General features: G+C 40.9%; 2 protein-coding genes across 5 annotated transcripts in view; both read left to right on the top strand.

Annotated features, from left to right (window-relative positions):
* The window catches only part of sik3 (SIK family kinase 3), a 40,030-nt gene extending 23,333 nt beyond the window's left edge, over positions 1–16,697 (top strand). For 2 of the 3 annotated variants that reach the window (XM_055028261.1, XM_055028260.1), the window contains exons 13-26: positions 12–161; positions 246–319; positions 1,519–1,653; positions 3,411–3,552; positions 5,110–5,229; positions 6,228–6,286; positions 6,404–6,513; positions 7,642–7,811; positions 7,894–8,021; positions 9,971–10,746; positions 10,860–11,014; positions 12,380–12,509; positions 12,604–12,730; positions 13,611–16,697. In XM_055028261.1, coding sequence (XP_054884236.1) covers positions 12–161; positions 246–319; positions 1,519–1,653; positions 3,411–3,552; positions 5,110–5,229; positions 6,228–6,286; positions 6,404–6,513; positions 7,642–7,811; positions 7,894–8,021; positions 9,971–10,746; positions 10,860–11,014; positions 12,380–12,509; positions 12,604–12,725 — 2,271 coding nt within the window. In that variant the 3' untranslated portion in view covers positions 12,726–12,730; positions 13,611–16,697. The remainder of the gene's footprint in view (positions 1–11; positions 162–245; positions 320–1,518; positions 1,654–3,410; positions 3,553–5,109; positions 5,230–6,227; positions 6,287–6,403; positions 6,514–7,641; positions 7,812–7,893; positions 8,022–9,970; positions 10,747–10,859; positions 11,015–12,379; positions 12,510–12,603; positions 12,731–13,610) is intronic. The other variant, XM_055028262.1, reaches the window with a different exon arrangement.
* Positions 16,698–17,870: 1,173 nt separating this feature from the next.
* On the top strand, positions 17,871–24,293 carry LOC129358664 (transmembrane protein 25). Of its 2 annotated transcripts, none has more exons than XM_055027727.1 (9): positions 17,871–18,458; positions 19,514–19,627; positions 20,209–20,553; positions 20,628–20,918; positions 21,690–21,821; positions 21,932–21,965; positions 22,545–22,654; positions 23,565–23,654; positions 23,752–24,293. In XM_055027727.1, the coding sequence occupies exons 2-9, from the start codon at positions 19,528–19,530 to the stop codon at positions 23,823–23,825; spliced, it is 1,176 nt and encodes a 391-aa protein (XP_054883702.1). In that variant the 5' UTR covers positions 17,871–18,458; positions 19,514–19,527; the 3' UTR covers positions 23,826–24,293. The 2 variants fall into 2 exon arrangements, with proteins under 2 accessions (XP_054883702.1, XP_054883703.1); XM_055027728.1 differs by having other exon boundaries at positions 19,511–19,627.
* Positions 24,294–24,587: the final 294 nt, after the last annotated feature.

The following is a 24,587-nucleotide window of genomic DNA, read 5'->3' as shown; positions in this document are numbered from 1 at the left end:
TGATGCCGCAGGAGCAATCGCTGCTGCAGCCGCCTACCCTGCAGCTGCTCAACGGCATGGGGCCCCTGGGCCGAAGAGCTTCCGATGGCGGGGCCAACATCCAGCTACACGCTCAGCTCCTGAAGAGGCCCAGAGGGCCGTCGCCGCTCGTCACCAGCCCGGTGAGGGTCCGGATCTCTTCACATTGTGTTTGTTTGCCGGTGTGCCCACGTTGCTTTGACCAATGAACTCTTTGCCTCTCTCAGCATCCTAACACCGCTGTAGCTCCGGTGGATGAGGAGGGTTCAGATGGAGAGCCAGACCAAGAGGCGGTGCAGAGGTAACCCATGGTGACGGGTTAATGTGCTAATGGTTTTCGTTATAGAGCTGCTATCTGAACAGGGAAGTGCTGAAATCTCATGAGCTCTGAGGAAAAGTTAGAGATAGTGGATCCTTGTCAAAACGGGAATTTTGACCATTTGAAAACATATTTAGTTTTAGTTTTAGTCAAAGATGAAATAGCTGCGTAGAAAGGGCTTAAAATATTGGATCCAATCTTTTTTAGGCCTAAAGGCCCTGACATACTTCACCCAAAGTGCTAAAAAAAGTCTCTCACTGACATAGACACATAAAGAAAGTTGCATCATTTTATTTGCAGAGGCGTTAACCTGCTGAACTAAAAGTTCCCATTCATAGAGGGGGTTGTCTGCAGAAATGTTTGCCGTAATTTCCATAATTTTCTAAAAAGAGGATGGATGGGAACCTTGGTGGGTAGTTATGTGACTTTTACTAAAGTGGGAGAGATATCACCCAGGTGGTCTGTGACTGAAAGATGTTCACAAACTGCTTGTCGACTTTGGATGAAGTATGTTGGAGTCTTATAAAGGAAAATTGTGGGATACTAGGCTGAAAAGTGTGCGCTAAGGTGTTTCAGCTGCTCCTCTTCAGACTGCAGCTTCTATTCTCCTTGCCGGTGTCCTGGGTTGCTGGGAGTGAGTGCCTTCAGGCTGCTCTGCTTCTTTTCCCCCTCGGGAGGTGGCCACTGTGCTGTGGTGCTTATCCCATCTTTTCCTCTTTCTCCATCGCGCAAGTGCCTTCTGCCACCATCCCAAAGCGATTCTGCCATCCGTTTTCTCAAACTCTCTGAGCCAGAGCTTCGTTATCTTTCTCATCTGCGTAAGTGCCAAATGACTCTGTGGACTTCTTTCACCCTTTCTCACACAGCTTTGCTAACTCCTGAAGCTTGCCAAAGCGGCGACTGCCTAAAAGAACAAATAGCAACCAGCCCAATCCTTTAATTGGAAGCTGGGTGGTTGTTTGACTCCCATAAAGCCTTAACATTCATCTGTGGTGTCATTTTATTTGATGTTTTCTGATTGGCTAAGATGATATGAATGATGGCACCTATTGGCAGAGGAGGGAAGGGCAGGGCCTTCCCCCGCCCCCATCCCTGTTAGCCAATGAGGACAGAGAGCTGACCAGCGCTGCTTCCTGTCTCCCATCCTCACCCCGTCCTCCTCCCCCCTTCCTGCGGCCCAGGTACCTGGCGAACCGCTCCAAGCGGCACACGACGCACGTGCTCCCAAGCACATCGCATGGCGAGCCCTCGACAGAGTCACAGCGGCCCCAGGGCCCCCGCCAGAGGGCCGGCTGGGTGCCTGACACATACGCCCGGTGAGGGGACACGCCCACTCTGAGCTGAATACACACCAACACACGCCCACGCACAGAGCACTCTGGTTTTTCACGTGGTCACATGGATGAGAGAAGCACCAGGCGAAGGATGTTCCTTCCAGGCAGGGCCATAGTTCCAGATGCTCCAGTCACAGCTGTGTTGTTGTAAAGGTCCAACCTGCGCTGCTGATTTTTATCTGATTCTGAACTTTGTAGCCTTCCGACTGCTTGCAGACATTGATTATTTATTAATGTAGAAGTAACATTTTATAATAGAACATTTTATCATAATATGAGTACAAACTTTAAATTTTTCATCTTACACTACAGATTTCTAATTATTTCACAAAGTGTAGATAGCGGTCTGTTTTTGTGCGTTAGGGCTGGAACTAACAATTATTTTATTAGTTGATTTTTCTGACAATTAATAGAATTAAAAGATGTTCACACTCTGCAGATTTTTTTTATTCAACTGCTTAACCCTTTTTATGAAATATTACAAATATATTAAATTATGCAGCCGAACAGTTGAATTTCTTCTTAAATAAGAACATTTTCTTGTTGCCAGAAATGCTGAAATAGCATTCCTGTGGTCCATGCTTTTTTGTATAGTTTTGACTTAACTACAGAATAGACTCAAATACTCTTTTTGAGTCTGTATTCTCCAGTTAATGATTGATTGATTGAATTACAGAAGAGGATTTTACCAGATAACGTTTACCATAAAAATGTTTTGAGTGAAACGTTATTTATGAAAAAGAAATTTAATAAAGTTTTTTTAAATACTTTTTGCTGTTTGATAGTGAAACATTTTATTAAATGACTGCACAAAAAAGATTAATATTCTATTATGCCATTTGTGTCCTTTTGTTTTAAGCAAATATGGAAACAAAGCATTTTAAGTCTTTTATAATACCACTAAGTTTTATCTTACTGCTCAGTTCTATTTCTTTCTTTTTTTTTTTTTACCTGTTGTGTGTGTGTTAGAGCCACAGGTTGCACTAAGCTAATTCTAAGATTTTCAGAAGTTTCCCAAAATTCCCAGATTTAGCATATTGCATAAAAGACATCAGTGCAAAGCTCTGAAAGATAAAAGAGCACATTTCTGTCAATATGAGACTTTCTGGTGTCTGCTGAAGTCTTTCTCTGACTTGAACTTGTAATGAATAGCCAGCACATCTTTCAAGAAATAGTTTGTCTTTAAATCCGCATTAAATCTTCTTCTTCTCAGCAAAGATATCCACAACAGAGGATGTTTTTTTTTACATTTTCAACAAGCTGGATAGTGAATAAGCTGAAATTCACAACAAACAATTTATTGGTGCACTTTTGGATACAAGTCTTGTAAGTAATGATAGAAAAAGTGAAAGTTTACAATAGTTATTCGCGTGTCCAATGTTAATCAACAAAAAAACAGAGAAAAGAAAAAGCTTTCCGTTTATTATTACAAACCCTCACCGGTCACTATTTGTATGACAAAGAAAATCATTTACTTGAAACTTTTACCTGTTTGGTTTTTGAATCTATCAATTCTGGGAATTCCGAAGTATGTCCGCACATTTTTACTGCATTATGACAACTGGAAGTAAAGGTTGGAAGATCTTACTCGTGTGTTTCTGTGTCTCTGACTGAATGTGTCCGTGTGTGTCACTGTGCCTGTGCTATGTGTCATGTCGTGTCACCTATTTCATGGATGTGTGTGTGCATGCGTACACCTGTTTGTGTGTGTGCTCCTTGTGGCTCCCACCTTTTTTCAGATCCACCTATAAGGATTGTAACACCCTCCACCTCCCCATGGAGCGCTTCTCTCCTGTCAGACGCTTCTCTGATGGTGCCGCTTCCATCCAGGCCTTCAAGGCTCACCTGGAGAACAGCAGCCTCATTAAGCAGCTCAAGCAGGTGCGTCACTTGATTTGGTGAGAGGAGGTGGGGGTCGAACTGAATTTACCAAACTAGTGAATCTTCATTTTTCTTAATATAACAGTTTTTTATAAAATGACATTATTTTTGTTGAGTTCCGTTTCATTTTTTTCATGTCATACGTCTCATCCGAAGCATAAATACTCTTTACTTGTGTAAAAAGGACTATTTTGAGCCTTGTGTCATTTTACAGTATTATTTCCTTTTTTAAAATTGTACTTAGATTGTTGCTTTGATTCTTTCATGTCTGTTTGAGAAATTCTTGAATTTCCCACGACAACCATTCAGATGTGCAAAATGTTTGAGGTGACTGAGTGGCGCCTTTGTTCGTCTGCTATGCAGTCTCCAAACACCTCTGTCCAGCGACTCCTCCAGACTAGTGACAGCAGCAAATAGCTAACACTTGGAACTGCACATCCGCTGAGCTCATCATATAAACTACTTCTCAGTATAACGTTCCTAGGAACATAATGAACGGCATAATGAGGAACATTATTCTGATGACATGATGAAGGCAAAGTGTCGGAAAGATCAGGAGCTTCTTAAAGAGACAAAGGCCCAATTTCAAGGCATCAAGTCATGTTTGAAATGTACAGCATTTTTATAACAACTCAAAGTTCTAGGTACTTGATAATGAAATAAAATGCTATCATTTTATTTACTGCCCCTTTAGAAACAAACAGTTTCAAAGGAAACAAATCAGTCATTTCCACATGCAATCATCATGAGGAGTTGTAGGTAAGATATGCTGAGGCTCAGACTCTGGTTAATGGTAGGAATGGAGCAGGATCATGTTGTCACAGCACAGCATATAAACAAAGAACCTTTGTAATTTATAGAGGCCATTTATCTTACAGGATTGCTCATGTCTGATATTTTTGTTCTTTTCTCTGCTCTGCTCACTCTTGTGGCCTTATTGGGAATGTGACACTCTGCAGTATTTGGAAAAGATTAGATCAGGCCGAGGCTCTGACCTGGGAAAACCCACAAGCTGCTTTCTGAGACATTACATCATACACAGTGAGCCCGCAGTAGGATTACATCTCAGGGTCGTAGGCAGGGAAAGGGATAATCATCATTGTGGCAGCAGGTGAGCCATCTTTGGCCTGTACTGATGTGCTGGGATTATCATTACTCAAGTGTCCCAGGGGTTAATAGGCTAGAGGACAGGGTTATGTTAACTCCTCCTCTTGCCAACTAGAGGGTCATGTGCTCTACATGCAGATTGTAGGGCAGAGTCAGGTTAAGACCTTACAGAAAACTGTTTTCACCCACATAAACTGTAATTTAAAGTATGAAGATCCAGATATTTTCTTAGTTTGAGTCCACAGTTGTGACTTTTACCACATTTCGATTAACATTGCAGATTATAAAGTGGTGCTGCCTTTAAAAACTTTCCAAAATCTATATGTAGAGTCACAATCCTTCAAGCCAGTCTGGCAATGGTTCATCGAGATGACAGCAAAGCTTTCTGAAATCTGTATTGTCTGTTCTGGTATTAATATAAAATATTTGTAATGTCTGCGTATGAAATAGGAGTGTGAGCAGCTCCAGAAGAAGTATGCTGTCCAGCAGGATGAACGCTTCCTTGAGCACACCCAGCAGCAGCACATCCTGTACCAGCAAGAGCAACAAATCCTTCACCAGCAAATCCAGGTACATGTTGATCACATTAAATATTCTGATTGAGTTCACAAAGTACACTGAAATGGAGCAATAAAGCGAAAACCCCGGTGGGGGAATACTTCAAACAATTTCCCACAGACTGAGGTACATCCAACCGTCTCAACTCATGTTGTCAACACTATAAACAGATGACTTTTGTTACGCAGGTTTTTTACGTAGGATTTCAGAAGACATGAAGCCTAACACATTCTGTGTGTTTTTTGGTTGTTATAATCAGACATTTAAATATCTTGAAATTTTAGGTGACAAACCAACAGACACTGGACCATTGAATTAGAGTTGTGTAATGAATCAATATTTTTTTGAACTACTGTATAAATGTGTTTTGTATAAATTTATACATATGTAAATTTTTCACAGCCAGATAACCATCAACTTACTCACTCTTTGGTTACCTAGAGTAACCTAGGTGAACCTAGGTGGTGAAACCAGCAGTTTCTGGTTTCACCAACTCAGAACCGTTTAAAAATAATAACAACAGGTCCATCAGTTTGGCAGTATTTCAGATATTTAAAAGAAAAAAACGAATCACAACTGATATATAACCTTTATATCTTAAATTATTTAGCCATGTTATCCAGCCCTATATTGAATTCACTAAACTGTTTTTTAAAGTTATGATCTTTTCAATCAGGGTAAGAATATGAAACTATATTCCTAACTTTGAGCAATCAGCCGTGTTCAATCCATCATCTTAAATTACAAAGGTAGGACACAACAACTAAATTGACACTATTAGTAGTAGCGGTAGCTTTGGAGGAGCTGCAGAATTCAACATTCAAATGTAGGAATTTGTCGACTGTAGCTTTTTTGGGTGAACAGCAAATCGAAAACAATTTTTGATCTATTTGAAGTCCCGTTTGTTGCTTGGATTAAAAAGAACAGAAAGTGTGGTCATAAAATCCAAAATGTAACTCCCTGAAAGTTGCTATGTAGGTGACATATTTTGTTTTGCATTTCGCCAACAGGGTCTGTCTTTAGGCCACGGAGAGAGCCAGCCCAGTCACTTAACCCACCAGCTCCAGAGGTGAACAAACACATATTACTCATCAGCTATTGAACGGTGAACAATGATGCTGTGGTGCAGCAATATCGACTGAAGTGTTACATCACTGCTGTCTCTCTCTGGCCCGTCCTCCCTCAGGTTGCACATCCAGCCCTCCAGCCCTCCGCCAACACATCCCAGCAACCACCTCTTCAGACAGCCCAATCAGAGTTCTCCGCCTGGCTCTGCAGGCCTAATGCAAGGGCATGGTTAGTAATGGCGCTTTTTTGTTTGGTTTCGACACAAAAATTTGGTGTAGGTGCAGTGACTAAGCAGAAATGCTGTGATCACTGCAGATCACTTACAAGAACCAGAGGACTGGCTGATTTAACATTTTACTGCTCTGCTTTAACTGCCCTGTTATATTTTAGCCACACATCTATTATTAATATGGAATTACCCTTTAGGTAATTACATAGTGTTTGTTTTTTAAAACATCAATTAGAAGTAGGATTAAAATGAGGTGGGATGCATCAAGGTTCGCTTTACTACTTTTTGTTGTTATTGTTCTTATCTAAACACTTTCATCTGGTAATTCTTCACATCATTAGTAATACATGAGGCATGAAGGCAAAGTTTTTGCTTACTGGATAAAATCTTCAAATTGGGAAAACACACAAAAAAAACACTAGATACAATAAGCTCATATGCCAATGTTAAAATTGTATTCCAGCGCTACGGTGCCAGTCTTCACAAGAACATTCTGTTACATTAAGTGGGGAAACAAATATCTCAGATAATCAAAAGTCACTTATATTTTGTCTTCTAAAATAATACTAAAAAACGTTGCAAGTTTATCTTTATCGCCATTTGCACCACGTTCCCTACTTAGTTCTGTCTTGAAATTAAGGAAAAAGATATTTGATATTTGGAAGCAGTCTTTGGAAAGCCCATACAGTCACTGGAGGTTGAAATAGAAAAGCCATCTATGTTCAAGATATATCTAATTTATCTAGGTATATCGTAGAAGAAATTCTGACAAGTTAAAATTGCAGTTCTAGATGTCACTTAATTTTGCCTATTCATTATTTTCTTTCAAGATATCTGCACTTTAATTTGCACTGCTTGAATCCATATATCGCATATCAAATAATATGTTTAAAGTACGCCATACATATAGTAGAATAGAAAAGAATTGGACACTTAAAATAAAAGAAAAACAGCTATCAAATCATATTTTAATATCTGTCTCCCAAAAAGAGCTCATGTTGCCTCATGAACTGGTTGTATAGTTTAAAGCTTTTAGGTGTCCTTGTGCTAAAATGATTTTTGCTCTTACTGACAATGTCAGATGCGCTCACAGTGCTTTTATTCTCACCGATCGCTTCCTCTCTCAGGGGCTCAGACATCGGTGCAGTACCAACACGGTGCTCCAGCGCTGTACCAGGGACAAAGTGGCAGCCCACCCCCCACAGGGCTGCCTCGAGTCACTCTCCCAGCCAATCCGCAGACAGCACCCGGCCGCCCCGCTGTCCCACTGGCACCAGGCGTACCGCAACAGCAGCAGGTATCTACCCACAGCCAAACCAGTCACTGAAGTTTGAATCCAGTGTGCCGGGAGGCCTCACTCTCTGCTGCTGCTGCTGCAGGTGACCATTCAGGTTCAGGATGTGGAGCTGGGAGGAGGGGCACAAAGGCCAGGCAGTTTCCTGTCCACACCAGGTGGACACAGAGTCCTCGGGAAACAGCTCAGTGCAGACAACGCAGAGACGCACAGGTGACCCCTCTGAACAGCCAGTCAGCGCACCCCCTGGTGGCTACCAACATTACCCAATGGACTGTTACAGTGTCTTCTTCTGCAGCCTTACAGTTTTTTTATTTTCTTTGAGACAGATCTGATTGTTAAAAAAAATGTAATTACTCTGTTCTTTTATAAATTTAATAATTTTTTTTTCTTGGTTATTGATATTATGAACACAGTTATTGTTATTTTAAATACTTGGATTTTAACATTTGAAGCATCCATCATGTTTCTCAGAGGTTTTAAGATGTGTGTATGTGAGAATGAGCATCATGTTTGTTACCGTTTTTAAAAAAAATGCATGTAAATCTTCATCATCATTGATTGCTGAGAGATCATCAACTAACTCTCCACATCAGTGTGTTTGGGTGAGTGTTCAGATATGAGTGTGACCTAACCAGTGGATTAGATCAGTCACCTTGTGGGCTCCTTAAACTCTTTATTATTGTCCGTACTGTCTTCACTGAGAGACTGTATTAAGCAGTCAAAATGTTTGCTTTGTTTCTACACTCCTCGGTGAAAACCTGTGGTCTGGCCAGACTCAAGTATTTGCTAGGTTGTATGTGTTAAAGTTTTATAGACTGTTGTAGAAGGTTTCCACTAGGCATGGGTCAGTTGCAAATCTCAAGGTAAATCAATGTCTTAAACAGGTATTGTTTTAAGGTGTTAAGCTTTTGTCATACTGTCCCTATGGTTTAAAAACCTATTAAAGAAATGCCAGAGAATGCACCAAAATGAGTTTTCTCCTGCCACGTGGAGCAGAGAGCGTCACAGCAATGCGCACTGCCGATCAACTGGCTGGAAGAAGCCTATGTCACTTTTCTCTTATTCACATGAAAAGCAGATTATGTCTGAACTAAAATCTGGTACACACCTGATCAGCTAACCAGCTATTATCAGCCTTAATGCTTCCAGTGTTTAATGCAATATCAAACCAAATGGCTTAAATGAAAACAATAACATCATCCTTACATTGGGTAATTGAAGGTGCTTTAAAGAAAAGTGGAGCAGAGAAAATTAAATACAGAGTGAATTCAAAGAAAAATAAAGTCATTTAAATTCAAAATTAAAACAAAGTAAAAAGTTAAGACATGAAGTGATTAAACAGTTTCTGACTTTTAGAAAGTAAAACGGTAAATGGCATCCACGGTTTGACAAGTTACAAGGTTTGAAAAGTTACAAGGTTTTCATTGAGTTGACTCGGAAGCTGAGGATGAGATGTGTTTTACATCTGACAATCAAATGTACTAAAGTGAATATTTTACGTACTCTGCTTCAGTCACTACAGTGGTCTGTGGTGAGGTGGTGACACAGAAATATAAACAGATAATAAGAGATGTATTGGACCATAATCTGGTCTAGGGAGAGCCTGCAGATTCTAAATAAAAGTGGTTCAAAAGGATCCCCACCTGTCATTTTTGGTTGCACTGATTTATCACTTTTCAGGTCACTCAAAAACGCTTTACATGAAACGAGTCATTCTCATTCACGCAACCATTCAAATGCTGATTATGGCACACTACTGGATTATAGCCACATCTGCTCTGGGGCATGATTACCAAAGGACCCAAAATAGTCTGAGTATGCCAAATAAAAGTTGAGCCAAGCTTCTGTTGATTGCTGATAATTATCAGTATTACATATACTTTGCAGCAACATTCCATATTTTTGTTTTTAAATTAAAAATTAAATTAAATCATTTTGTGTTAATATGGTAGAACTGGGTTATTTGTATGTAAAATGCAAATTCAAAAATACTTTATTGATCCCGGAAGAGAAATTTAAAACAAACTGATACTAAATAAATCTAAAAATAAAAGCTGATGAGAATGTGATCCTGGCCCATGCCTTGTGTCCATTCTGTGTGAAAACTGGACGATGTCGTTGTTTGTCGCTAACCTTGCTGTTCCTTCCTTCCTGTTCAGCCGCAGCCTCGGCCGTTTCACCTCTGCCTACGACCAGGCCCATTTCAATCCGCACCTCTTCTCCGGCGACGCTGCCTCTCGGGGCGCCTCCGGAGTCGTCGGCTCCTACAACCCCTACCTGCAGGCTGCCTCCCTGAAAGTCCCCGGCCTGGAGGGCTACCAGAGTGGGGCTGTGGGGACCGGCAGCTACGGGACCCCGTCCACACTACAACAAGCCCTGCTCTCCCCAACTCCTTTGGACTACCGCCCCCCACAGCAGCACGTCACCCCCACCCTACAAGGCCTCCTGTCTCCTCGGCATTCTCTGACAGGCCACGCGGATCCCAGGTTGCCCCCGCAGGACTTGGCTGCCCTCCTGAAGAGACAGAACCTCCGGCAGTGCCCTACGCCCCAAACCCCACCCAGCGGTGCAGCACAGGAGTTTGGAGAAATGCTGCTCCTCCGCCAGCTGAGCCCAGGAGACACCCTGGAGCCCCCCGTGGCTCAGCCTACCTCAGGGGGTCAACACTACCACCATCTCCTCCAAATACAGCCCCCAGAGGTTCAACAGCAGCCGCAGCACGTGACGCAGGCGCCTTGTCCCAGTTTACCACACTCAGAGAGCATGGAAGAGGACGAGGCCCCTTCCGGATACCACCACCACCCGCATGAAGGCCTGCTGGCTAAAGCAGGAGACGCACATGAGCTCATGGGGCCTCCCCGTGGTGGCACCCCACCTTACAACTCCCCTACACACAGGCATGGTGCTTACATAAGGAGTCCTCCTGCTTCAAGAGGTCAGACTGGTTCTTTAAAAACAACGTCTGTTCAATCAACAATTCAACTCTTAAATGACTAGCAGTTTTCTCTTTTGTGTCAAAATGTCTTCATATGAACTCTTCTGTTTTAGAATCTGAGCATGTAGAGTGTCGGCCCCAAGGACAGGCCATGGAAGTGCCTGATCACAACGGGCTGAACTATCAGCGAGGCCCCCAAAGCGAAGTCTACAGATCTAGAGGGCAGCTTCAGCGTCACCACACCATTCAGACTTGTGATGATGCCTATGTGAGTGAAAGTCCGCTCAGACTCCTCTGGTTGTATGGGAAACAAAGCAATTTGTTTGTCACTTTGGTAAAGATGTACAAAACGTCTTAAAATAAATGTGCTTCTATTTTAAGATGCATAATTTTACACTGAAGCATTTTTTTAATCTGTCGCCTCTTATACAGATTTATGCAATGTTATGAAAAAATGTTTAAAATTTATAAGCACCCCTGCTGCCAATCCTTTTACAACCTATATTAGCACTCCATTTTTGTCTGCATAGTTTCTAGTTCAGATATTATAGTTTGTTTCAACTTAATAATTTCTTAATATTAATTTTAAAAAGTAGCTCCACTGGGATATTATTTCACTTATAACATGTAAAAAATACCTTGTTATGTGGAAAAAAGCTGGTGAAACTAGTACATTTTGTCAGCAGGAAGGGATTACTGACTTTGAAAGCTCTGAATCTGAAAAGTTTCTTATGTTAGTTTTGTCTGATTCCAGATATTTCTGCAAGTAACTAAACAAAAATATGTGGAAAGATTTTGTCTTTTCATTGTTTTAATAAGCTCAGAGCTAAAAGTGAGATGATTTTTTTTAATTTCTCTTCACATAACCCATCCCGATCCTCCTGATTCCCCGGCTCACCAAAAGATAACTGTAGGATTTAGTTTTGGAGACTGATGGGCATGGAAAAAGGTTGATTTATGAGTTGTTTTGGCCATTTATTTATTGATTGATTATTCTATTAAAAAGCCCTTTGGCAACCCTTTTACAGACAGAATATACTCGGATTTCATTTATAAATTTATTGTGGAAGAGAAACAGGCCTGTAGCATCATTGGTCTTTTAATGTGCAATAACTTAAAAAAGTAAAATTTGAATAAGAGAAATGCTCCTCTTTCCTTTATTTTGAAGAGATGATTTTTTAGAAAACAATTAAACAGTAAACCACAGATTGCACAATTCTTGCCAGTTCCGACTGTTTGCAGCTCGTCTTCTTTGTAAATCTCTCAGGAAGCCAACTTTATTGAAGAATGACTGGGAGGAAGAAATTAAATATGCAAATTGAATCAGACTTCATATGTATAATTAGTGAAAAGAGTGAAACATAATCAGAACTTCTTTGCTCGCTAAGAAAGTTGCTGCTGTTTTGTCTCTCTGACTGTATTTTCTGTTAATAAGATCACAGAATCACAATTATGTGATTATTGTTTCTCATCTGTTTGCCACCTTCTCTCAGTAAATCCAATGGAAGCAAATCCTTAGCCGTTCTAGTTTTCCACATCAACTGTGATGGATTATTTTTGTCTTATCTACATAAGAAAAACATGTTAAATTATCTTTCTGCTTCTGTATCTGTCATTCCCTCTTTCTGCTCAGGATCAGGCAGATCCCATGTCTGGTATGAGCCTCTTGGCAGGAAAGGCGCTCAGCTCGGCTCGCATGTCCGACATTCTCAGCCAGACGTCTCTGACTGGAAGCCAGCAGCTTCACCAGCGAGAGGAGTCAGGTCGGTAGAGGAGCAAACACCTCCAGCGTTGTGCAGATGTTCCTTTTTTTTTTTTGACAAACCCAGTAAATTAGCTGTATTTTTTCCCTCTCAGTTTGCGATGTAGAAGGGGAGCTCCATGCTGCAGCCTGTTACCCGTCGTCCTGCACCAGTGACATGCTCCTCAGCTACAAACCCCCAGATCTGCAGTACAGCATGGAGCAGGCTGGCGTCTAGCACAGGTATGTGTACAAAGTAATAGAAAAAAATCATATTTGTTGAAAATTGTGCTGTTGTTGAACCTTTCAAGGTTGTGCTTGTTCAAAAGGCTGCCTGCCTTTTGAACAAGAATCCTATTTCACATCCTTCTCCCTGGCTGCTCTAGCCTTCGTTATTTCTTGTTTCCAACCTGATCCAAACCCTTTAAATGTTTCAGTTTTTCTCACATTAGTGTGGGCTTCTCATACTAATGTAGCAGACAATTGTGGAGTTAAAAGAAAACCGACAAGCTTTTCAAATCAATCTAAGGTGTTTTGATTCTTAAGAAGTCAATTTTTACTGTAGCTACAACTGACTGTGTGTAGTTCAGTGTAGTGTTACCCTCAAGTCTTTCACAGCATTTTTTTTACAACTCTGACCAGCTTCCCTGTCACTACAGAAAGCAGTGATGGTGACATCTCCACAGGATGATGATGTCACCTTTGTATTTCACTATGGCGACAGGAACAAAAGTTTAACTTGTCTCTCATTTGACCAGACAACTTTCAATTTGCCATACAGGATACATATTGAGATATTGCTATTAGACATATTTCCAGAGCCACGGAATTTATGGGGATTGAAGTAAACAGGGCTGAAGATGAATACATCAGTTTTTATCAAGGGTGCAAACCGAAAACTCTTTCCTTTTTTTCCTGCCTCTTATTGAATATCCAAATAAAACTCACCACAGGAGTTTGATTGTAACGTAAAAACAAGAGTTTTGGAGCTGGAGTGATTAATCAGTGCAGCTCTTTATTATTCCTGTCAAAACTCAGTGATTTGAGCTGCACATGTTTCCTCCAGTTTCAGGTGGAATTTTCAATGAAAGCTTCTGTCTTTTGTCCCTCTGTCTTCCTGTAGGAGCCCAGTGTGTGTCGTCCATATCAGCCACCCTGAGTTGTTGACTTGAGTTGAGCAGCACCACGCCAAACCACCGCTGTCTGTCCAAACAGGGGGCGCTCTGTGTCCATCTGTCTGTTTCCATCTGTCCCTTCGGAGGGAGGGAGTGGGTGGGTTGGGCCAAAGGTGGGGTCCTTGGGATTCAAAGGTCAAAGTGCCAGCATTTTCTACACAGACATCCAGCATTGTTCTGTTGCAGGTCGTCTCCTCTTCTCACCTCTCATTTTGGGTAGCTGGAGGTCTCACCCCCCCCTTTCGACTCGCCAACCTCACCCCCTCCGATCGGCGACCCGGCCCGCTTCAAGCCCACCTGCAGCTCTGACCCAAACCTCCGTTCTTCCTTCACTCCCCCACCCCGGGCAACTGTATCGGCATACATTCATTACGTGCCTGACTGGCCAGTGCATTTACACAGCGACACAATCAAACACACACACCGCTGCCACAAACCCAAAGTATTCCCATTCGGAGTAAGTGTGTGTGTTTACGTGCGTATGAATGAGCAAGGCGAAAGCGAGGAACGTCGGGGCTCAAACCTTAGCAACGAAGACCCCTTTCAGGTGTTTTCGGCTGGGCTCTGAATGGGCACCAAAAACCGCTCCATCCAGCGGCGGAGCGCTTCGACATCGCACAGGACAAACCAGCTCTGTTCTTCTTTCTTTTCAGGCATCCTGTTTTTTTTTTTTTTTTTTTTTTTATTATTATTATTATTATTATTATTTTAAGACTCATTTTACAGTTAATGTAGGCATTATGGTCAATATGGTTACTCATGTTTTTTTCTGTAAAAGATGTTTATTATATGAATTATTATTATTAAAGGAGAATAGTTATGTGTTGCGAGGAGGACAACAAAGTTCTTTGACTTAATTCTGCACTTTCGGTTCATGCTGTCCCTCTGGGCTTCCTGTCCTCTCCTTGATGCTTCACCTGCTTTTTACCCCCTCACTCTTCTTCTCTTCCATACCTTCTCCATCTCTAAAGCCCCCCCACCTCTATGTTCTCATCCTCCTCTCCCACCACGTCAGTGACCGTTGTATTGCATTGTGGGTAGTTTTACCAGACATTTTCTCCTTTCCTTGTACAGTGATGCCATGTATAGAACGCTATTACAGTTTCTGTAACAAATCATATTTTTTTCTTCCATTTTACTTTGTTTTTTGATGTCGTTGGGGAAGCTTTTATTTTTTATTTTTATTGGTATTGTTTATTGTTTGTATTTTTGGAGTCTTTTAATATGTTTTCCTTCCTGTTTTTATTTTCTTTGCTTTATGAATCTTGAGATTTCTAGCCAAAAGAGGGCAGAGAAGAGGGCTCTGCTGTTTCTGTCGTAAAAAAGCGATTGTTATTATTTTAATATTATTATATTGAGACACTTGAATAAGAGAAGAGCAATTATTTTGTGTTGCTTTTTAAGGTATCATTTCAATCGATGTTGTTGTGACTGTCATTCTAGTTGATGTTGGGCCTGTTTTCTGTTACCGGGGTCGTTGTGGCGGGCTATACAGGGTCAGGCTTGGGGCTTTGTCTGGGTTGGTTTGGGTGCTACAGAGACTCTTAAAAAAAAGACAAATTAACAAGGGAATAACTTGTAAAATAGCTGACATATCATCCTAAACATCCCAAGCCTGGAGACAGATACACCCACTTCTCCGCACCGCCCCTTCCTGCTGTGATCCTCCCACCGTCCTCGACGACATTGACTTCTGACAAGATGGCGCCTTATGGACTCGGCCCTTCTTTCTGAGCTAACTTTGCTACAACCACGGAGGAAAACTACAGCTTCAGTTACCCATCTGTATTTTTTTTCCCCCCTTTTATTCATGTTACTTGGTTCCTGCAACGGATTGTTTAGCCCTAAACCAGAAGCGAGGACAGGAGGTGAGAGCTGCATCTCATTAACCATTAAAGGTTCCTGTCGTTGGAAGACGCCAGCGGACTGTGAAAGGGAATCATTTCAGGAGTCATCTGAAGTCTTCTACAGTAAATCCAAGATTGTATTGAGACTTGACTCTGAAGTTCGGTTAAATTCAAGCTGCAGCACATTGGGGACCATCATCAATGAATGAAACCTTCACCGTTATCCTTTATTTTTTTTATGTGTCTGAGCTCACTCTGTCCTCCCAATATATTGAACATAGAAACAAAGTTTGACCATCAAAGAGACTGCTTTAGAGAAAACAAATCTCCACTCATGTTTGTACAGGTCAGATATGCTAGTAACTGGCTGCACGGTTGACATACTGTATGCTATAAATGCCTGAGAGAGCTGCTTCTGTCCAATCGGCTTGTTTTTAACCAAAGTTCACCCAAACAGACCCATTGTGATTGGTTTGTCCTCTAAAACTAAGGGAGGGCTCTCATGTCATAGGAGCTCTGCCATTACAGATTCAGTGTTCACTTCTCTTTCATAGCTGTCCTCGTTTTTTTCTTCTTCTCTGTTTACACCAAACCAAAGGAGGTCTGGAAGAGAAAGGAGCGTTTTATCTGAATACTGGAGCATGGTTCTGAAAGCATGGCAGCAAAAGAATCCAAACAGGAACTTCACATCTAATGTAATGTTGTGACTGGCCTGCGTTTTGTGTGTGTGTGTGTGTGTGTGTGTGTGGGTGTGTGTGTGGGTGTGTGTGTGTGTGTGTGTGTGTGTGTGTGTGGAGGTGGGAGCAGATGCATGGCAGAAGGGACCACTTATGGGAATTTAAAAGACTGCAGAGGGTTATGGAGCAAGCTGCCTCGCATAGACACGTTCAGCCTGATCAGACTGACCATTGTTCTCTCCACCTCTTCTTTTTTTTAACTCTGTCGACGCCAACTGTCGTCCTTTCTCTCCATCCCTGCAAGCCGACTCTCTCTGCTCCTCCCCTTTTCCTTAGATTCATTTGTTTTTCTATCAGTTCATTTTATGATTTTGTTTTTTTCCTGTTGTCTTTGTTTCTGTTCATTTCTGTTGGGTACAAAAATACTGAAGTGCAACAACAATGGTTCAAAAGAATATCAACCAAACTGAGATGAATAAATAAATATATATAAATAAATAATTTAAAAGTGTTGTAGTGTGTGGGGTATTTTTTAATCTTGCTAGCAATCTCATCTTTTGCAGTTTATAAAAACATAATGTTTAGCCTGACAGTCTCTAAGTGTCCAATATATTAGTTACGTTGAGACCACATGTATCCAAGCAACCAAACAGATTAATTTTTGTACATAACTAAGAGAGACAGGCAGTCAGGACTTCCACTGGCTTTCCTTCAACAAAAGTTCTCTAACTCCTAATAAACGGCCTTACACCAAAATACATTAAGGATCTGTTGTATCAATGTTCCAGATCACTCAGGTTTTAGTCCGTTCTGCATCCCCAGAACCAAACATGGAAAGGCAGTATTCAGTTTTTACACTCCACTAATCTGGAACAAATTTTCATAAAACTGCAAAACAGCCGAAATACTGAGATCCTTTAAATCAAGGTGCAAAGCCCACCTGCCTAGAGTTGCTTTTGATTTATAATAACTGGGACATTGATGAATATATTTGGCATGATAGTTACATTTTGCTCTTGTTTAACCAGATCAGTGTCTTTCACATGTTTTTGTTTCCAACATGGTTTGTGGCCAGTTTTAAATTAGACTTGTTAAGGATTTTCTTTTATAAAAGCCAGATTTGCAATTCATACTTGTTCTGTTGGCAGATTCTTTCATCCAAACTGTGGATTTCTGCATCTCCCCCAGAGTTAACAACGTCCTTTTCCCTCCTTTTGTCATTCTACATGGTCGTCACGTTTTGGTAAGTTTGCAGCCCTTTGTCTTTTCATTCAGATGATGGACTGAACCAAAGCTTGGGGTTTTCACCAAGCTCTTCTTTGAACTTCTCCACAGAAGTGGAACCCTAAGAAATCCTGACTTACTGGGTTTCTTTGTCTTTTTGATGCTGTTTTTTTTTTGACATTCTTTGCAAAACATCTGAATTTTAACAGATTAACAGTTGAGTCTCTGCAACTTATGGAGGCATTTTAGCTTGATTGTGCAATTAAGCACCAGACTTTCCATAAACTTTAATTTGCATGTTGAGAAAATGTGAAAAACGAGTCTCCATTGAATAGTTTTGAATGGTTTCTCCTTTAAGCCACAGCTTTTTGCTTGTGTGGCGTTGCTCTGCATGCTGCTGCTCTGGTCTGTACAGCTGCACTGCAGAGGCTTTTCAGTCTGAATCAGCTGAGCTCAGACCAGGTGAATCATGTTCTGTATAAAGTGCTCATCATGGCTTGACCACAATATCCAGCCGGTGTATGTTTGGTGCGTTGAATGATAAGATTTATGGGAAACCTTCTGAGCTGACAGCAGAGTATCCACACCAATTTTTTTCCTGACAGTTTCAAACTGATCCTGTGCATGAAGCTTATTTCTCTCACCTCTCTATCCTCCTCCACACCAGCTGTTGTCCCTCTCTCACATCTTCCCATCCTTCCTCTCTCTGAATATCCTTTGCTCGTTTTCCTTCCTTCTGCTTCCTGTTTCCCAGTTGCCTCTCTCCTCTCCACCTCAGAGTGGCGACAACACAACTGCCTGCATCAGCCAGTGGAAGCTGCTGCTGGAGGTTGCCGTATCTTGCAGAGAGCCAAATGTGTGTGTGTGTGCGTGTGTGTGTGTGTGTGTGTAATAGTTTGATCGTACGCAGATGGGAGAACAAGTGAGTCAGGAAGGGCTGCTTCTCGTCCCTCTGCTGTCATCACCATATTTCCCTCTGCCTCCTCTCCTTCTCTGTCATGGAGCTCCGGTGGGCTGAATCCAGACGAGATCTGCACCAGCGGCTGAGGTAGTAACGTCTGTTTGTTCCGCAAGGCGGTTTTTTTTCCCTCTGTGTGCATCCTGACTGCTTGTGTCTCAGTGCGTTTGTGTGTGCAGGGCTGAACTGATGTGTGGATCCCTCCTCTGCCCCCCGACTGTCAGCTCAAAGCATTGAGCGTCCTTTCCCACAGCGCAGAGAGCTGTCAGCTCCTGTCTTGCACTCGTATTAGTGGATTATTCCTGGTGATCACTGTATTGATTATGCAGATCATGTGTGCATCTTTAACAGCTCAGTTTCTGCTATTACTCCTACAGATCACATGACCCCACACAGCAAGCCAGCTCTGGAGACTGCTAGCTCTGCCCCCTTTTACTGTAGATGTGTGTGAGTGTGTATTGATCTGAGCTGGCATGAGGATGTTTGGTTTTGCAGTGATGGAGGAATACTCTGCAGATCAAAGATACAAAGGCAGTGAATTATTGAACAGAGCCATGTCTCTGTGAGGACAGACCTGTGTTGGCTTTGCTGTTGTCTTTAATGCATTGTGATCTTATTGTCAGAAGGTGTGTTTGTTCTTTGTTTCCTATCAGAACCTATTTGTCTGTTAGAGATTTATACCCAGTTACATATCCAAACCCTCATCTCACTTGTACCACACTGCAAAGATATTAATAACTCTTGAACTTTACCAGATTTTGTCATGTTACTGCTGGGGCTGAAGGGATTAATCGGGTTAATTGTGGTGAATCGATCATTGAAATAATTTCCAACTAATTTAGTAATCAATTAATTGTTAACTGGAGTATATAGACTCGTAATAAAGGCTGATTACTGAAATATCAACACACTCAGAGTAGAAATTAAGTAAAATTTATTTTGAGAATTCTATTACTATTTTTATTTATGTTTTTTGTTGTTTTCTTTTACAAATAAAAATCTGAAAATTGCAGTTTCCATTTTTACTCAATGCCCTTTGATTGGATACCAAAGTGTAACTCATGTAACATTTCTCTCTGCGCTATTGTGATTTGATTTATGTGAATTGCTTTCCTCACTCTAAGAGTAAATCATTGTCTAAGCAGGTAGATGCATTTGGATGTGTGGCCGTTCAGCCAGGATGGAGAGTGTGTGGCTGAGGACATGGACATCAGGCTCTGCTGTTGTGTTCTTCAATACACTGGCCTTGTCCTGGACAGGTAGCACACACAACACTTTAAACTACACGCAAGCAAATAATGAATCCTGTTAAAAACCACAGTCCTTTTGTGCAGTGAGAGTGCTGACACTCAGAAAAAGAGAATGGTTTTATTAACCTTTTGATGACCTAGTTTGGGCCAAGCTTTAGGCATACAAAATATCTAACATTTGACACTTTGGTGTCCATAAAAATTCACAATCAGCTCCCAGTCTGCAGAGTTTCTGCACTTATTTTCAATTCCATAAGGAATTTCTAACATTAGTAGTTCTAATTGATAATCAAGTGAATCACACCTCTTGAAGTTATATTAATTTGGAGCTACATGAGACCTGTACTGTGATCTATTGGCTAATCAAACCGCAAGGTGTTTCTGTCTGTATTTCAGACAGAAAGAAAAGTGTTTAGTTCAACTAAAAGCTCCTCTTAAAAAATAATGAGTCTGTAATCAAACAATGTTGATATTTTTTACTACTGTCTAACACAGGACCAAATTAACCTTTAACATTTTAGGAATCTAAAGCTTTAATATTTCCATTGACTATATTTGGTTCTGCTATATTTTCTTGTATTGTGTCTCAGGTGCTATTGAACCCGCTCTTAAAATTGATGGGCGGCAGCAAGCGGCTGTGACACTTCAGGAGAACATGACACACAAGTTCAACTGCCAATCAGATGGCTGGGATCCTCGAGCGCCCCCATTACTGACCTGGTACCTCAACGGAAAACAGCAGAAGGAGCCGCCGCCAAACCGAGGCCGTCTGGTGATGACGTCACAAAAGGATTCTGAGGTTTTAAGACCAGGGACCAATCACAACAGTACCTTCTCTCTGCGGGCCAGAAAGTGGGACAAGGAGCTGGTGTGTGTCGCATCAAACCCCAGGACAGGACAAAGCTACAATGCAACAGTCACTCTCAATGTCCAATGTGAGTCTGGGTTAAATATCTCATGGACTAAAAAAGTCTGTTTCAGTTGACATTATCAAGCCATTCCTCTCCAGTCCAGCCAGAAATCCTCAGGGTCAACGCCCACTACAGTGAAACCTCAGACCCTGGTCTTTCTCTGGTCCTGTTCGCCTTGGTGCGCTCTAACCCTCCTGCCACCATCACCTTCGTAGACCAGTCGGGCCAGCTGGTGGCCAATACCTCGGACTTCCTCATCCTGGATTCACGGAGCTACCCGTGGCTGACCAATCACACGCTGAGGGTCACACTGAGCAGTCTATCAGGGAACTTGACGGTGAATGCCACCAACAGTGTTGGAATGGCTCAGAGCAACCTCACACTGGCAGGTTAGTGATTGTTTCCATGAAAGGAAAGACTTTTGTCCATTCATTTTGTGGCATTTCTAAAGTCATAAATTTCTCATCTGTGCCAGCAGTGCATGATTTAAGATGCAAGTCTTTCAAAAATAAATAAAATTTTATTATTTGGGGTGCATCCTTTCTACAAATGTATTCATCCATACAAAAAATAGCCTCAAAATGTTATTATTTATATACATTAATATAAGAACATTAAAACAATTATTTTGGCTCCCAAACGGGAATTTAGACAAATGCTCTTGTAACTCAATATTAATACACATGTTTGAAATATAATATATACCTTGAATTTCTTGATAAAGTAGCTGAATTAAACTGCATAGCATATTCTTCCAGTGATACCACTGCAGTGATAAAGCTCATTTAGCCATGCTCAGAGCTGCGATTCTTGGCAATTCAGAAACCCTTTTACTTAGTGTAATTGTAGAAAACCCCAGGTTTCAGATTACGTGTGTGTTCTCTTAGGCAGCACAATACGAGCTCTTTGTAAGGGTTCCAGAATCAGGTGTAACAGTCTAACTACGTAGAAAAATCATCTCAGGAATGCCTTATCATTTAAGCTTCTCTAAATGTATTTAAATATGTCGTCATTCTGGGATATCTTAAACTCTCATTATTTGTTTTAGACCCTTCTGGCACTAATTGTGGTGAAATTACTTTTGTGAGCTAGTTGATCGTAGCTGCATTGCAAAATGTTCTGTAAAACTTTCCTTTAAGTTCCTCTCCTCTGCCCTCCAGAGTTCCTGCAGTCTCGTGTCGAGGTTCCCATGCTGGGTATCGTGACTGGGGGAGCCATGGCCTTCATGGTCCTCCTCATCCTCAGTCTAATTGTTCTCTGCCTTATGCAAAAAAACAAGAGCAAGATTATTGGTGAGAATAATGTATGCATGTGTATTTTTTAAGCAGGAAAATGTTTGTGGCATGGAGCTTTGAGAGAGGTGCAGCACGTAATCATCCATTTCCTCTGTGTTTTGTTACAGATGAACCAGTGGAGATTCTGATGACTAAGAAAAGGTAAAAAAGCAACTGTAAATAATTTATTTACATCTACCTTTTTAAATTTCTAGACATGAATATAAGCAATACACTGAATTAGCAAAAACAAACCTCTTCTGAGCTTTTCTATTTTCTACTATTTTAGGAGTAAATATTTCTTTAGAAAAACAGCTGTGGTGCCAAAAATATTTACCCACTCATCCAATATGAAAAGAGCTTAATCTATATTTATAAAAATGTTTTCTGATTTTTTTAGAGTCTCAACATAATTTCACTTTTCACACACATTTCACATACTTCTTAAAGACATGTGTATTAAATAATGTTTTGCATTAAGTATACTTTATACCCAACATTATTTATGATAAAATGTAGCTGCAGCCTCACCAGTCTCTTTGTGCTACACTAAGGACATCTGGCCTGTCTATGTCTCTATATTTTGGCTCACCTTTATGCCATGTCATGTCTTCCTCCATTAGCTCAATGGAAGGGAAACTGATGAAAGCATATTTTTCTGCTCTTAAGAAAAGTACGTTCACTCAGGAGATCAATATCACCTCTGATCCAAGTTTGACACCTCTCTATGTTACCCCACAGTGAATCAGCAAACCTGAAGACAGACAGGACAGATAAGACCAACATTCCCAGAGAGAACATGTCTCTGCCTTCCAACATGCAGCTCCATGACCTCAGCACTCTGAGGAAAGGTAAGAGCTTCCTCCAGCGCAAGAATGTGCAAACATATTTTGCAAAGACGCATTTGGCCAGAGGTTATAAGTTATTATTGTCTGTATTGTTACACCTTCCAGGGATAGAAGAGTGGTTTAAATAGAAATAAATACGTTTAGAGTGATTCTTCCTAAGGAATAATGTGTAACTACAGAGACAGTTGTTGATTGTAAGAGAAAAATGTTAAAGTGTTAAGACATTGAACATAAATGTAGTTTAAAAGTTTTAAAATCATTATTTATAACAATGAATTCCATCTCTCCAAATTTTTGGAAGGAAGTTCACGTAAAAGCTAATGCAAAGATATTTTTTATATTTTCACTGAAGACGAAACAAAGCATGTGTCACAATTATGTATTAGCTTGTGTTGGTCCTAATGATATATATTGAAATTTGTGGAGATACGGTTAATTTTGCATGTTACTGCACATGTTAGTTCAGCTCATGAAATTCTGTGTGTGACTTAGATCACTCAAAGATAAATTTTAGATGACCTAACTTTTACATAACTAAAAGTAGAGTGAATATAAAAATGTATGTATGAATGTGCAAGGCAGTAGAAACCAAGTGTGGCAATTTATTAAGAGTTATTTACACACATACATACTTTCCTCCTAGAGGACTAACCAGCTAGCCCTCTTTTGCACACACTTAAACACTGACAGAACTCATTACAGCTTTCCCACATGTATTTCATAGATCAGCATGACATAAAGATAAAAGTTTGAATTTTATGTGTAGCTATAAATATAATATAATGCACAATACAGTGCAAAAGAAACAACTTATTGTATAGTCACTGTTTTCTAGCTGAAATCATTTCTTCAAAATACTAATGCATGTTTTTGTTTTTCTGTGTCACTCTCTCTCTGCCTGCCCTTCTTATAGCTCGAGAAGCCGCCCAGCAGAACAGTGTGGGAGAGGAGAAGAAAGGGGAAGAGGAGGAGGAAGATCTGTCTTTAGCCTACGCAGCAAGAGGTCAACAAAATGCCCTCTGAACCTCTGCTGCTTTTTTAGCTATTTATACCTGGAGTCATGGCTTATTTATGTTTTTATTTTTCTGTGGTGCTTCCAGGTTTTGCCAGGTATCCGATGGTGGGCTACATCTATAAGGTGAACAGCACAAGCAGCGAGGAAATCTGGCTCTGACGGACATTTCAGTTTGACTCCAAATGTTTGTTGCATGCATACCTACATCTAAGAATGCAGCTGTTAGGGAAGAAACCCAGAGCTGCACCAATCAGCGAGTCAAGCACTGTTCAGTCACCTTCAAGCTGGAAATAAAGTTCAGAGAGCACCTAGATTTTTGAGATTATTCTTCAAATCTGTAAAACATACCTGTGAATGTTTGTCATCCAGTAAATCAGGTACTCAGGTGTCTGTGCTGCTGTTGTCTTTATCACCTAGCTCTTCTTTATCATGATGTTCTTTCTTGTTGCATTAATGGGATGCATTTAATGTTCTCTTCTGAGACCAAGAATGTTTATTTGGACAAATATAATCTGAATATGGTGGTGCAGATTTAAGTGGAACTGTTTATGGACTTGCCACATGTCCCGCCCTGTATATTTGTATGTATATGTGTATAAAAAAGTCTAATAAAGGTATTATTGAGATTGTATCAAAATAAATTATGAACATGCTGTGCTTTTACTGTGTAATCACCAGGGGGCGCTATGAAGTGGTGTAAAAGTCGGTAACTGGGTTGTGCACAGTAAGGAATGTAACATTTTTTTAACAGTCTGTTAGCAGAAAGTGTCAGTTTTGTTTGGTAAAATGAAACGATCCACTTTGTTTTTCTAACACAGGTGCAAGAGAGGATGATATTGATGATTGTGTGTGTGGTGGGGGGAGTAAGTGTACGTGAGTCTGTGTGTTTAGAAAGACACACAATGTTTGTGTATGTGCCAG

Source organism: Poeciliopsis prolifica, unplaced genomic scaffold, assembly GCF_027474105.1.
Source record: "Poeciliopsis prolifica strain line A6 unplaced genomic scaffold, Auburn_PproV2 SCAFFOLD004, whole genome shotgun sequence".
In the NCBI taxonomy this organism is placed as follows: domain Eukaryota; kingdom Metazoa; phylum Chordata; class Actinopteri; order Cyprinodontiformes; family Poeciliidae; genus Poeciliopsis; species Poeciliopsis prolifica.
Note: the sequence above shows the minus strand (reverse complement) of the source record. Positions and strands in the feature narration are given on the sequence as shown.

Excerpts from the sequence above, each read along its gene's own strand:
- LOC129358664 (XM_055027727.1), top strand. The coding sequence starts at position 19,528 with ATGTGTGGCCGTTCAGCCAGGATGGAGAGTGTGTGGCTGAGGACATGG. Across the intron at positions 20,554-20,627 it reads AGTCACTCTCAATGTCCAAT|TCCAGCCAGAAATCCTCAGG; the intron begins GTGAGTCTGGGT and ends ATTCCTCTCCAG. Across the intron at positions 20,919-21,689 it reads GAGCAACCTCACACTGGCAG|AGTTCCTGCAGTCTCGTGTC; the intron begins GTTAGTGATTGT and ends TCTGCCCTCCAG.